The sequence below is a fragment of the Equus asinus genome, chromosome 12 (genome assembly GCF_041296235.1).
Source record: "Equus asinus isolate D_3611 breed Donkey chromosome 12, EquAss-T2T_v2, whole genome shotgun sequence".
NCBI lineage: Eukaryota > Metazoa > Chordata > Mammalia > Perissodactyla > Equidae > Equus > Equus asinus.
This window is the reverse complement of record NC_091801.1, coordinates 46,751,225-46,765,337: the sequence shown is the minus strand read 5'-3', so window position 1 is coordinate 46,765,337 and position 14,113 is coordinate 46,751,225. Positions and strand designations below refer to the sequence as shown.

The following is a 14,113-nucleotide window of genomic DNA, read 5'->3' as shown; positions in this document are numbered from 1 at the left end:
CTTTATACACCTTTTATTTAAAACTGTGACATTGGCATTTGCAAGGACATGTTTTTGTTGAACTTTGTTCTAAATATAACTCAGGATGTTACAGCAGGAACTGCACAATATTACAGTATTGCCTGGTGGTTCCTAGTCTACATGACAAGAATTCTATATATCTTACCATCTCTGATACATACTTCTGACCACTGGAACACAAATGTTTACAGGTCTTTTCTCTTTATGGTCTCCCACTCCACTCCTTTCTCTTACTCAACAAAGATACTTAAGTTTCTCTGTTAAAAAAGAAAGAAAGAAAGACAGAAAGAAAGAAAATTCCTGATGCACTTCACACTGGGTAATAAACTATCCTATTCCCCTTCCACTCACCACCAAAAATGTATTCCCCTCCACTTTCTCAGCTTCTATTCACTCCTCACTCATTATAATGTAGTAGATCCCTCCCCACAAATTGCCGAAAGGCATTGCCTTTTTGGTCCTGATTCTTCTTGAACCTTGAGCATTTACTCATGGCCCATTGTCTTCTCCTAGAACCTCTCTTTTCCCTGGCTCCCTCACTATATTTTCTCTGTTTCTCCTCTTCCTCTCTGACTAGTCCATGCCAGCCTCTTGGTGGGCACCTCCTTCTCCTCTGCCAGCCACTCTTATCTAGTCATGCTACATTCTCTTCCAGGGTTTTCTAGGGTAATCTCATTTCCCACCCTACCGCCATCCTTTAGAAAGCCTTCTTCCCCGGGCCTCTTCTGAACTCTGGATCTGTGTTCTCATCTGTCCACTTATTACTCATCCCTGCCTAGGTGTCCCATAGATTCCTCAAATGTAACATCTCAAAAACTAAACTCAGTGTCTTCTCCCCTAAACTCCCTCCTCTCTTATTTGGAAGGTTCCCCTTACCCCTGCCCTCCACCACCCTTTAGGATTGGGCTTCCCAGGTCAGATTAGCCTTTCTCAGGTCTGTCATACTTTGTGTCTCCCCCCGCCCCATTATATCTTCCTACTTGTCCACCATACCCAGTCCTTTAACTATCACAGTTTTGTCAATCAAATCTAAGCACTAGAAGGACTTGTTGAGTATTTCATGCTAGTGTAGACTTGAAGTCCTACCAGCGCATTATTACTCTTCGCCTACAGGCAGAACAAGTTCTTCCCCCAGTAAGAGAAGAGTCACATAGTCTGTAACGAGAAAATTAATAGCCTGAGTTGAATCCTTTGGAGAGTAAAGATGCATCAAGACTTATTTCCTGGAATGAACAACATTGTTTGATGGTGATGTAGCCTTTTATTGTTTTAACACCAGAGAAAACATTTTAAAAGAGCAAAACCACTTTTTATTAAACTTTATATTTCCACAAAAAAATACTCTGAAATTAATTGCATTTAGCCATTTTCCCAAGTCAACTCTTAAATTCATTCATTCATTATTCACTGTTCATTATTCAACTTATTAGACACCTGGGGTATAGAGAAGAATTCCAAAGCAGGAATTTTACAGTCCTAGGAGAGACCTATATTCCTGTAAATATTGAAAGTATGTTTGAAAGTAAGTGTCACCAAAAATGTAAAAAATTCCAGATATTTATAAGATAGCATAAAGTAAACCTTTAATAAAGTCACATTTTAATAACACTATTGGCAGTAGACCCTAAGGGGAATAGATCTATATTATCTTAGTTTGGAATTTAGTCCATTATATGTTGCATCTCTAAAGACTCTAGAAGTTATCGATTATATATTAAGATCTTGAGCTGAAATTTGGTTTAAATCTGTTAAACATCTAAGTAATTAATATTTAATCCTTGGATGTGGCAGATTCTGTGCTTTTTCTGCAAACCATGACTGCAAAGATCATAATTATAGTAATTAAGACTGTTCTTTGAAGTATCACTCATCTGTTTTTTTATTACACCAAGTATAAATGTAGCACCTGAATTGCCTTCAGGACTGATCAAATAACTAATAAAATGAATAAAAACATTTTAAAGTCTGAATAAATTTTACATTTCTTGAAGGAGATTGTAAAATTATATTGCACACTGGCTAATAGCATCTCCTTGTCTCATGTGTTTACCTGTACCAGGTGGCTGTCCATTTTACCTTCAAGGCTTACATGAAGTGGAAGCCTCACAGAAACAAGGCCCAGGAGCCTATCCTCTGATCTGATACTCTTTTGGCAGGAAGAGAATTTGAGAAGCCTGGTGTCTACCAGCCTGTGAAGAATGGAATGCCCTTTGCTCACCCACAAAAACAGCCTTTCCCAGCCTGTATTCACGATGGGTAGTCCCACCAGGTGCTTGCCAAAAAGCAGAAAAACAGTGGGTTTTCAAGGTCAAACTAACTTGGAGAGGTGCTGTATAACATGGCCCCTTAGAGTAACTCATCATCTCTGTCATGCTGTGTCAAAAGCCAGAGGTCCTTTAGGAAAGAGACAGACTTAATTTTATTAATCTTGCGTGACCCGGGTTTATTTGACCATGGGGTCCGTTTCTCGAAGGACCTTTTGTTGAATAACATCTATTAACGTGGTCTGCAGAACCCATATGAGGAAATGCAGCCCTAAGCCTCAATTACTTCATGTTCTTGGCAGGTTTGATTGTGGCTGTTTTGTGCACCCAGACTTTCCAACAGGCTATTCAAATTGAAACCTCTGTTGTGAACATAGAATCCTTTACAAAATAATCTACATGGTGCTCATTTTCTCTCTGCCAGACAAAAAATTAAATCAGCAGAAGCAGAGGTCAAGCCTGTCATTTGGTGTAATTTTATACCCCAAAGCCGATTATTAAGTCAACTTTTCTGGCAAAGCTGCTTCAAGACCCACCGCCAGGTGTGAAAAACACGAAGGGAGAAAACTCTATGTTTTTATAAGACCTCAATATCTATTGTGTGAGGTTCATTTGCTATGTTGTCTGAATGCAGATAGCACTTGGAGGTCTGCACTAGGGCACACTGCTGCAGGATCCGTGGGCAACACTCACTCAGCAGGCTGAGCCTTGGGCCTAGCTCCAGCTACATTCTGTGGTTTACCTGCACAACAGCTCTATACATTGGCAGATGGGGAAGCTGAGGTAGGGAGGTTCAGGAACTTGTCTAAGGTCAGCTAAGTACTAAGTGGCAGAGCTAGAATTCAAAACCGGACAGGCCACCTCTAGGATGCACACTTCAGTTCCTTTCACTACACACCTCTCTGTGCAGAATTAATAAAAGCTGACCACCGAGGATCAGATCTTTGTCCAGACTTGGCATTGGAGAGAACCTTTGCAGAGCTCATCTCTTTTGGACAAGGAAGCCATGTACTTTCAAGGAAGGCTGTACTTTCAAGAAAGAACATGGTGAGAGAAGTGAGATGAAGTTGGGCTCAGGTTTTCGTACTGCAAGTGGGGCATCCAACGATGGAATTTTGTGTATCTGTTTTGTCACATCATCCCATGAACTGCCAGTGCACTTCATACCGCTGAAAACAGGGTGATGAGTGCCTTTAAATCTAATTAGGGTAGAGAACCAAACCAGAAAACCCAGAATCAATTCAGAAAACTCATTCTAAAGATTCTGTTCCTCTGGAAAGACTTCAGGTACCAAAACCTGAATTAGTTTCCTATTACTTCCATAACAAATTGTCTCAGACTTAGTGGCTTAAAACAACACACATTGATTATCTTAAAGTTTTGAAGGTCAGAAGTCCAACACAGGTCTCAATGAACTAAAATCAAGGTATTGGCAGGGCTGTCTTCCGTGTGAGTGCCTCTGGGGGAGAATCTGTTTCCTTGCCTTTTCCAGCTTCTAGAGGCTGCCAGCATTCCTTGACTTGGGTCTTTCTCATGTTACATCTCTCTCTGACCACAGCTGGGAATGTTCTCTGCTTTTAAGGACTTGTGTGATTACATTGAGCTCACTTGGATAATACAGAATAATCTCCCCATCTCAAGGTCCATAGTCTGAATCACATCTGCAAAGCCCGTTTGCCAGGTAAAGTAACATATGTGCAGGCTCCAGAGATTAGGACATGGACGTCTTTAATGTCATGAATCAGACATGTAATGTCAGAATAATGGGGAGCCATTATTCTGCCTACCAGAGCTGGATCACTTAACTCCTCTGAGCCTTGGTTTCCTCATCTGTACAATGGGGATAATAATAGCACCCACCTCCTACGGGTGTTGTGAGGGTTCGCTGAATTAGCACAAGTAAAGCGTGTGGTGAGCACGCAGTAAGTGCTGCCGTTATTTCTGACCTCTGAGAGAGCAGTCAGCAAAGCAGCCTCTTTCTAGGTGGCAGCAACCTGCATCAATCAACAGCTTCTTGATATTTTCAGAGAGGGAAAACAATGTTGCTAGAAAAATATTAACATTAATTCATGCTGCTTGAATGTTTTATTCCTGGGAGCTCCCTGACCTCTTGCCACAAGACAGAACCTGGGGCAACTACAGTCAGTCTGTGAAACATAGGAACTCACGTCTATTTTATCTGAAGCCACAGAGTGGAATTTGCAAAAAAGTGATATGTGATTTTTAGAACTGATTAACTACCCTCACCCCCCACAAAAATGAATAATCAGCGTGGTAATAGATTTAGCTAACTTGCTCTGTGCGTTAGTGCAGGAAGAGCTTTCTTCTCTCCAGCAGCGAGTGCAGTGGTCCTGAATGTGCTGTGAGTTGTTCGTAATTGCATCACGTGAGGAATGAAGCTTGTGGTTGAGGGAGACCAAGCCGAGGGGATACTTCTGTGAGTGATTGATGATGTCATGGGGTTGGGCTCCCGGTGTTTTCATGGCAGCTTTCAGGAAGGCAAAGAGATGGGAGTTTAATAGCTCTTGTAGCATGACTTGATTCAATTAAAGGCCTGGCAAGTAAGTCCTATAATGAAAAGTTAAAATAATTGGTTTAATTTCTCAGAAAAAGGAAAGACTAAAGGATGAGTTAATCTTCCATATTAGATGAAAAGATTTTTAAGTGAGGAAGATATGGTCCTGTGGCCCACAGAGGAGTAAAGGAAAAAACAAACCAACAAGCAAAACCGTGAATTGAAACAGTGGAGATTCACGTTGATTTAGAGAGCACTCCGTGAGTAAAACACAGGCCTGAAAGCCGCGGCAAAGTCCCTCACTCTCATAATTTTTAAGAAACAAGTGAGTGATGGTGTTTTTACTTGTCTGATGTCAGGAAGGTAAACGTTCATATTTATGATTTCAGTCCAGGAATACCATCTCTTGGAAAAAAAATAATAGTTTTGCTTCAGGTTATCTTAAGGACTTCAAAGAAGAAAACAAGTTAAAAATAAAATTGAGAACTCAAAATTACACTGCAGTTTTCTTAAGGGTAGGAAAATTTTAGACTTTCATTCAATTAATGTTTATTGGACACTCAGTTTATTAGACATTAGGTCTGTTTTTGGCAAGTTGTTCGTAATAAATCTGAGGTGTAATTTACTCATTAGTTCCATAAATACTTATTGAGTGACCACCTGTATGCCAGGCATTGGAGACAGAGTGACGAACAGGATGGATAGGGTCCCTTTTCTCATAGAGCTGGTGTGCTGGTAGCAAGATGAACAGAAACATGTAAAATTTACATGAACAGGAAATATGCCAGATGATGATAAAAGGCTCAACAGGAGCCACCTGAAGTCGAGGGTGTGCTAGGATGACTGGGTGGTTCTATTAGATTAGAGTGGTCAGGGAAGACCTCCCAGAGGAGGTGACGTTTAAGCTGAGGGTTGAGTGAATAGAAGGAGCCTTGTGCAAAGATCAGAGAAAGAACATTCCAGACAGCCTGAACAGTTAGTGCAAAGGCCCAAAGCCAGGAGCAATCTGAAGACTGCAGAGAACTGGGAGAAAAAAAGGCCATTTGTGGCTGGCGCAGGTTGGACTATCCAGGAGTGAGCCATACAGGACGAGGTCCAAGAAGTTGGCTGAGGCTTTGTAGTTCAGGAAGGAGTTTGGATTTTATTCTTAATGTGATAGGAAACCATAGGAGGTTTAAGCAAAGGAATGACTGGATCTAATTTATATTTTTACTACATGTATCACCCTAGATGAATCTCATAAACATAACACACAGTGAAAAAAAGCAAGCAAGCAAATGCAAGTATGATTCCACTTGTATAAAGTCTAAACGTATGCAAAAATAAACAGGATGTCATTTGGGGATACATAGAAATGTGATGAAGTATAAAGAAAGTGAACGATAAACACAAAGTTCAGTGTAGCCGTCCCTGGGGAGGTCATTGGAGGAGGAGTGCAACTGGGGAGGGGCACACAAGGGACTTGAAAGGTGTTGGTAGCTTCAGTTTCTCAGGTTGAGTAGAGGGCACATGAGTACTTGTCATATTACTGTACATACCTTATATGTATATGATATTATTCTCTATGAATGAAATATTATTATCCAGGCTGTGTTTTTAAATGAGTCCTCTGGCTGCTGAATAGCTGGATTGTAGAGAGGCAAGAGTAAATCAGAGACAAGTTAGAAGCTATTGCAGTAGTTAGAGGATGGCAGGGAATGAGGGAAAGGGGAGTTTTTGGCTGGTGCAGTGGAGCATTGGTGATGCCATTTACTGAGGGAGTGAAGGCCGCAGGAGGAACAGGTTGGGGAGGTAGGGAATCAGGAGTTAAGTGTTGCCCATGTTAGTGTCATATGGCTGTTAAACATGTCTGTGGAAATGTCTAGTAGATAGTTGGATAGACGAGACTGGAGTTGCAGGGAGGTCAGGACTGGAGATCTAGATTGGGCATCACTGGCATATAGGTGATGCTAGAGCTCCGGCTCTGGATGGCTGAGGCTTCTTAATCATTCTCATAGTTTTATGGTTGTCCTCAGGAACTCCAGTCACCCTCAGGTCTTATGTGAGAAACGTTGCAAGATCAAAAAGAGAAGTGTGGCATTCCAAAGACTTTGTATAGAATGATTTACACTTTATTCTTTTTCATCTTTTTCATTTCTAGATTTTAGAAATATTAATTTTCTGCATTCTCCTATATTTCCATAAAAGAAAAGGAATGAAGCACATTGTGATTCTGCTAACCTTGGTGGCTCTTCTAGGTAAGGAGATATTTTGTTTTCAATCCTCTAACTGAGCCATGCTAAGTCATAAAAGAGATTTGATGGAAAATATTTGAGCATCCTATTCCTTTCTCATTGTTTCTACTTTTCAACTCTGATCTATAGAAACAAACTGTCTCAGTTATGCAAAGTATACTTTGCATGTTCATTACTACAATTGATATATGTTTAATTCTCCTAAAAATATATTTAAGGATTTTTAATTCTTGGTAATTTTATTTGCTCTCTGATGATTTGAAGATTTTTTTCTTAATAAATAATTGAAAAATATTAGAAGAGGAACAAATGAATGAACCCACTTGAAACTTTTGTATCAGGAATTAGTTATCAAGACCTACCCTGTTTACATTTTGTTTTAAATTCTAAAATATGGCTAATATGAAACATAAATGTAAGCAATATGATTTTCTTAAATACATTTCTTTCATTCATTGCTTATCTACTCATTTTCTTTTTCTTTTCCTTATAAGATTTGAAAACTGATGCTTAGATAAGCCCATTATGTATTTTTAAATCTATCCTCCCTCCCCACTCCTCTCTCTCTCTCTCTTTCTCTCTCTCTCTCTCTGTCTCTGTCTCTCTCTCTACACACACACACACACACACACACACACTCTCTCATATATCTCAACACTAGGAGATCTCACTAATCACTTGGGAAATTCTCCTTTTAAAAATTTCTTTATGCTGTTGTAGTGGAAAAGCAGCCAGAGATGATAGCATGTAAACGAGTAGGCATGCCTGTGTGCCAATAAAACTTTATTTTACAGACAAAAAAAATTCATTTATAATTCTTTCTTTGCCTCTTCTTTGCCAGTAAGATGACCCATACATGGTACATTGTTTGCTATGACTTTGTGGTATACGTAGACCTTTGGGGCAGGCTGCAGCCCCCATATTGATGAGGTGCTGGAGCTTTCATTTTTTTCATTTCATCAGCTAGTTCTCTCCTTTGAATTGGAAGATGTGTATTTGTGATAGTTACTTATAGAAACAAATTTACTGTATACCGTTTTCAGGTATGCTCTCGATCAAAAGAACAGAAAAGGAACTTTACATTTGTTTCTTCCAAATTACCAGATAGGGAAAACAAAAGCAAACAGCTAAGTGAGAAAATGTACATTATATAGGAAAATATTGAAAATAATGGAAATTTTAAATAGGAAAGTGAGATATCACAATTAAGATTATATATATCAGTTATGATCATAAATGTAAATGGGGTAAGTTTACCTAATAAAAAAGAAAGATTACTGAAATGGACCTTAGAAAAATTCCCAGATTGATTTTGAAAAGATTTTGAAATTGAATTGAGCCAGTTTGTTCTGGTTCAGCTCTGTGGGAGTTCTCGAAATAGCACCCTTTCTAAGTGGCTCTTGCTGGTTGTGAAATATTTTGACTTCATACATAAATTTAATGTAAAATAAGGTAACTGAGATTGAGAGTGAAAGAAAGCAGAAGGTCATGATATTACTCTCTAAGTTAAAATCAAGGCAGAAGCATTAAATGCAATGAAAGATCCTGGAGACCCCCTGTTAGTATTTAGTTGCTAATCTTGGCAAGATTAGGGGTTGGGAGGAGGCACAGGAGACTGGGCAGCAGTTATTTCAAAAGCTGTGTTAACAGAAATAGAACAGGAGTAGGAGACTTCTCTTAGCTCATGGAAGATAGATAGAAAGATATGTAAAGATAGAGGAATTAAGATAAATAATTAATTTTGATCTGGCAGCTCTAATATTGACCTCTAAATCCTGAAAACAGAGGATACACCTTTTTTCAAACGCCTTTGATGTAACATTTACAAAACTTGGTTGTATAATTAGCCACAAAGAAATCCTTGATAAATTCCAGGAGGTTGAAATAGTACAGACCACATTCTCAGATCACAGTGAAATAAAAACAGAAAATAATAACAAAAATAGAAACCGGTAAAACTGTACCACCTGAAAATGTTAACACTGCTCTTAAGCTGCAGCTGGGCCAAAGTAGAAAGCAAGATTTCATTGCAGCATATGTTTTTAAAAATTGTTATGAAAACACCTAATATTAAACCTATAGTTTATGACTAATGCTATATTCAAAAGGAAATTCATTGCTTTAAGTGAAAGTCAATTAGGCAGTCAACTCAAGAAGTTAGGATAAAAAAACTGAAATAAAGTTTAGGCAAGCAGAAAGAAACTGTTAATAAAGACAAAGGGAAAAATTAATGAATTACAAAACAGAAAAGCAATGGATTGATAAATAAACCCAAGAATCAGTTCTTAAAAGACAATAAAATAGATCCTCCATAAGAAAAAAAAAGGAAAAATCTCAAATACCCCAAATTAGAAAAAACATAAAATGAAAATAAATATGAAAACTTGAATAAATTACTTATTTTTAAAAGGAAAATAACTATGGAGGAAATAGAGGTGTTGTTAAAAAGCTACATGCTAAAAAGAACCACGCCTAGACTTTCTTTTACTTTCAACCTAGAAGTTAATGCCTTTAAATCTTTAAGAAACAGATTATTCTGATGTTCAAACTATTTGAAGACATAAAAAGAAGGCTTTCACTTTTTATTTTTTAACATTATCAGTATAAATACCAATCCAAAATAGCACAGATAAAGAATACTATGGGGGCTGGCCTAGTGGCACAGCAGTTAAGTTCACGCGCTCTTCTTTGGTGACCTGGGGTTCATGGGTTTGGATCCCAGGCACAGACCTACACACCATTCATCAAGCCATGCTGTGGCGGCATCCCACATACAAAATAGAGGAAGACTGGCACAGATGTTAGTTCAGCGACAATCTTCCTCAAGCAAAAAGAGGAAGATTGGCCACAGATGTTAGCTTGGGGCCAATCTTCCTTATCAAAAAAAAAAGAAAGAAAGAAAGAATACTATGAACTAATTTCACTACTGAATATTGATGTAAAAATCCCAAATAAAAAATTAGCAAGTAGAATCCAGAACAAATCATACTTTATGACCAAGTAGTCTTAATGAAACCAGTTCATTTTCTTTGTAACACTTAAAATAATTTGTATTTACATATTCTACTTGTAGATTTACATATTGTTATGAGCTCGTCCTCCTTGCCAGATTTGTTCTGTGAGGACACAGGCTGTCTGTTACAGTTACACTATATAGACTTTACCTGGGACTGAGCATAGTGAGCACAAAATAAGCATTTGAATTAATCAACTAATTAATTAATTAATTATAGGAATTAAAGGATGGTTCTTTAAGAAATCCATTAATCTATGACTCAAAAGGGAAATATCATGTAATTATCTCAATAGATGCTGAGAAGTCATGTTAAAGTTTGATATCCATTCCTAATAAAGAATTTGAAATACAGTAGGAATGGAGAGATACCTGTGTGTTAAAAACATATTTCTTTTTTAAAATTTTAACTTTATTGAGAAATAATTGACAAATATAGTTGCATATATTTAAAGTATAAGACATGATGATTTGATATACCTATATATTGTAGAATGATTACCAAGCTCAAGATAATTAACACATGCATGACCTCATATAGTTAACATAGTTAACTCTTTTTTGTGTTTGTGTGGTGAGAATGCTTAAGATCTATTCTCAGCAACTTTCAAGTATACAATACCATATTTTTAACTGTAGTCACCATGCTGTACATTTGATCCTCAGAACTTCTTCTTCTAACTGAAAATTTGTACCCTTTGGCCTACATCACCCCATTTCTCCCTCCCCCCAGCCCCTGGCAACCACCATTATATTCTCTGTTTCTATGAAATTGGAAAGACATATTTCCCTTAAACCAAAAGCTGAAGTGTACCTGATGGTAAAATACCAGAAGTGTTCTCATTGCAGCAAAAAACGAGAAAAAGATGCCCACCCTTCACTTTATACTCATCTGTGCTGTTTGGATATTTTACAATGATAATTAATGACTTTTCCAAGAAAAAAAATGATCGTAAAGATCATGTAGCAGCTTTGAGAAATATTTATGGTGTCGTGTTAAATGGAAAAGTAGCACAGAACATTGTACCTACCTTTGTTGTGATGAAAAGCACACGTTACGATGGAAACTGGAAACAAATGAGAGGTAGTGGTAGGTGGATTTTGTTTTTACTTTATTGCTTGATATATTGTTTGTGTGATAGATAAAAAAATGGAATTAAAAAAGAAAATAGAAAGTGAGGGCAACCAGGAAGAAGGAAATCTAGTGAGTGGCTCCCTTTGGCTGTGGCTGCCATCTCCTTTCTTAATGGAATCTGAAGACTCATACCAGAATCCTTTCAGTTGATCAGGAAGCTAGGAAAGCTAGGAGGGCCTTCTCTATGCTTAGCACGCTCTGATTGCCGAAGCCAAATTCACAGATTAAATATTTATGGCTCTAATAAGGAGACGTTGATGGCAGTTTGGGAAAGTCCTTGGAAGGAGCAATTGATGAAGAACCAAGAATCAAATGAGGGCTGAATTTCAAACGCAGGTCGGCATATGTTAGGCAAAAATGGTACTGTCATATTGATGAAGTAATACATGTCTATTGTTGAGAATTAAGAAAACAGAGAATGATATGAAGAAAAACATAAAAATCTATGTAATTGAGCACTGCAGCACAATACGGTAGGAGTGTGACTGGTGCTTTTCGAAGGCAGTTTGCCAGTATATTTCAGAAGAAATATACTGCTGTCAGCACTGTAATTCCCCTTTAGGTGATTTTCCTAAGGAAAGCAGCAGAGTGATACACAAAGATTTATGTTCAGGATATTTATCACAGCCTCATTTTTAAGACCAAACAAAAAATGGATATAATCTAAATATACAAGAATAGAGAGTTACCAAAACAAGTATTCATTCATACAAAGGTATACTTTACAGCCAATAAAAATCATGCTTTAGAAGAATAGTAATGCATAGAAAATACTTAACAGCAATGGAAAACAGGTTCCTAAGTAGTGTATACTGTATGATTCACATGGGAAATATATATTCATGCTTAGAGATAGAAAAATATATATATTTTGTTTTGTGAGGAAGATTTGCCCTGAGCTAACATCTGTGCCAGTCTTCCTCTACTTTGTATGTGGGATGCCTCCACAGCATGGCTGATGAGTGGAGTAGGTCCATGCCCAGGATCTGAACCTGTGAACCTGGGCCGCCAAAGCAGAGCATGTGGAACTTTAACCACTCAGCCATCGGGCCAGCCCAAAAAAATAACTATTAAGAAATATTCTCCAGTGTTAAAAATGATTTTAGGATGAGGGTTGAGATTACAGATGATTTTTATTTTTCTTTCCAGGCTTTTTGCATTTTCCAAAATTTTTTAATTGAAGATATATGCTTTGATAGTTTAAAAAAATGAGTTTAAAAGTTCTTCATAATCCCACTGCCTAGAGATAACCACTGACAGTCTCTTGATGTAGTTTCTTCTAGCTTTTTTTCTGTGCATACATAAGTACTTTCTATTTTTATAAATACAAAAATGGAATGATACTGCATTACAATTTCATACTTCCACCTGAACTCATCACCCACCCTGCCCCCATCAAAAAAAACTTAGAAGTACTTGACACCAGCCTGGAAATAACTTGCAGAGTTACAATAAATAGTGATTAATCAGTTGGTGATTGTGCACGCTTTGAAAATATAGTAATTAACTATAGCAACTGATAGTTTGTTTAGCTATTTAATAAAGAATTCTAGTTTTGTTTTTGTTTTGTGTTTAAGTATAATTTAACATCAGATGGTGGTTGACTTAGATGACCTTTGAGCGCCTTTGCAATCCTGAGGTTCTGAGGCTAATGGAACAGTGTGTTCAACTCCTTCTGCATTAATGATCCCTTTGGGAAACTGGCTGTTCAGATCACAAGACCATAACCGCACTGTGCTCTAATTGCAAGCAAAGTGTTTAGGAGGAAATCAAGATCTCTCAGGAGCTAACCTTACAAACTTAAACCATCAAGTGACACATATTTCTGTAGACATTTAAAATTTCTAGTTTAGCTAAAATATGACTATTGTCATAATCTGTAGAAAATATGTAAAAAGATCAGGTCAAAAGACAATTTGAGATAAAGAGGGGCCAGCTGTAAGGGCCTGTCTGTTCAAATTGGGGATAGTTTTTAGAATTTATCACCTGGTCTCCTCTGTTAATTATGACTTTTAACAGAAATAAAATGCATAATTTCAAAGTGTGCCCTGATACTCTTCAACTTAAAGTTATTTTCAGTTTTTGGAAAAGGAAATATGGGAGGCTTTCCCTAGTTGGCCATCACCTGGTATTTTAAACATACTCATTATATATATATACACTCATTATACATATATACTCATTATATATATGATTATTATTATATATGTGATACATATCATACTCATTTTATATAATATGTAATATATATAATATATATTAATTATATTATATGTATATAACCTTTTCAATAGCTAAAAGGAATAAAGCCCTGATATATTATAATCAGGTAGATCAACTGCAACAAAGGTAGTATTTCTTTACGTTGCCTTTGACTTATAATTATTTGATTTCATGTAAAAATGTTTTTTAACTTTCTGTGAGTTTCAGCTAAATTATGGAATTATATGCAACAGTAATTTCAAAGGACCTAAGACAAAAAGAAAACACTGCCTTCTTCCTACAGAAACATGATGTTTCCAGAAAATACTTCATTGCTTTCACATCAATATAACCTTCTCAAATCACTTTTCCTTCATTGCTGCTTGAAACCTATGAAAAATTTGTTCTCATAAGGGATTGATTCCTCTTTAGCATAGAAAATAAATAGACATTGCTTATGTAAATCTTAGATTTATGGTTGACTCTGAGAAATGAACACTCAGCTCTGGTCCTGCTTCCCATTAGCATCTTTGTCAAAAAATAGTTTAATGAAACTTCGAGGGATTTACTAACAAAAGTCCTCAAACAGACTAAGTACAGCTCATAGTAAACTCATGGAGTGAGTTGCTTTTCACTTTCCAGTCTTCTCATCTATTTGGCTTTAAAACTTTTCAGTATAGTTTAATAGTTGTTTTCTCATTAAAGTCACGTGGATAATCTGACTTTTCT

The 14,113-nt window shown here is 37.1% G+C and overlaps 1 protein-coding gene across 2 annotated transcripts in view; it reads left to right on the top strand.

Moving 5' to 3' along the window:
• The window catches only part of NIPAL2 (NIPA like domain containing 2), a 70,151-nt gene that overhangs the window by 45,738 nt on the left and 10,300 nt on the right, over positions 1-14,113 (top strand). For both annotated transcript variants that reach the window (XM_070481385.1, XM_014847779.3), the window contains one exon: positions 6,941-7,037. In XM_070481385.1, coding sequence (XP_070337486.1) covers positions 6,941-7,037 — 97 coding nt within the window. The remainder of the gene's footprint in view (positions 1-6,940; positions 7,038-14,113) is intronic.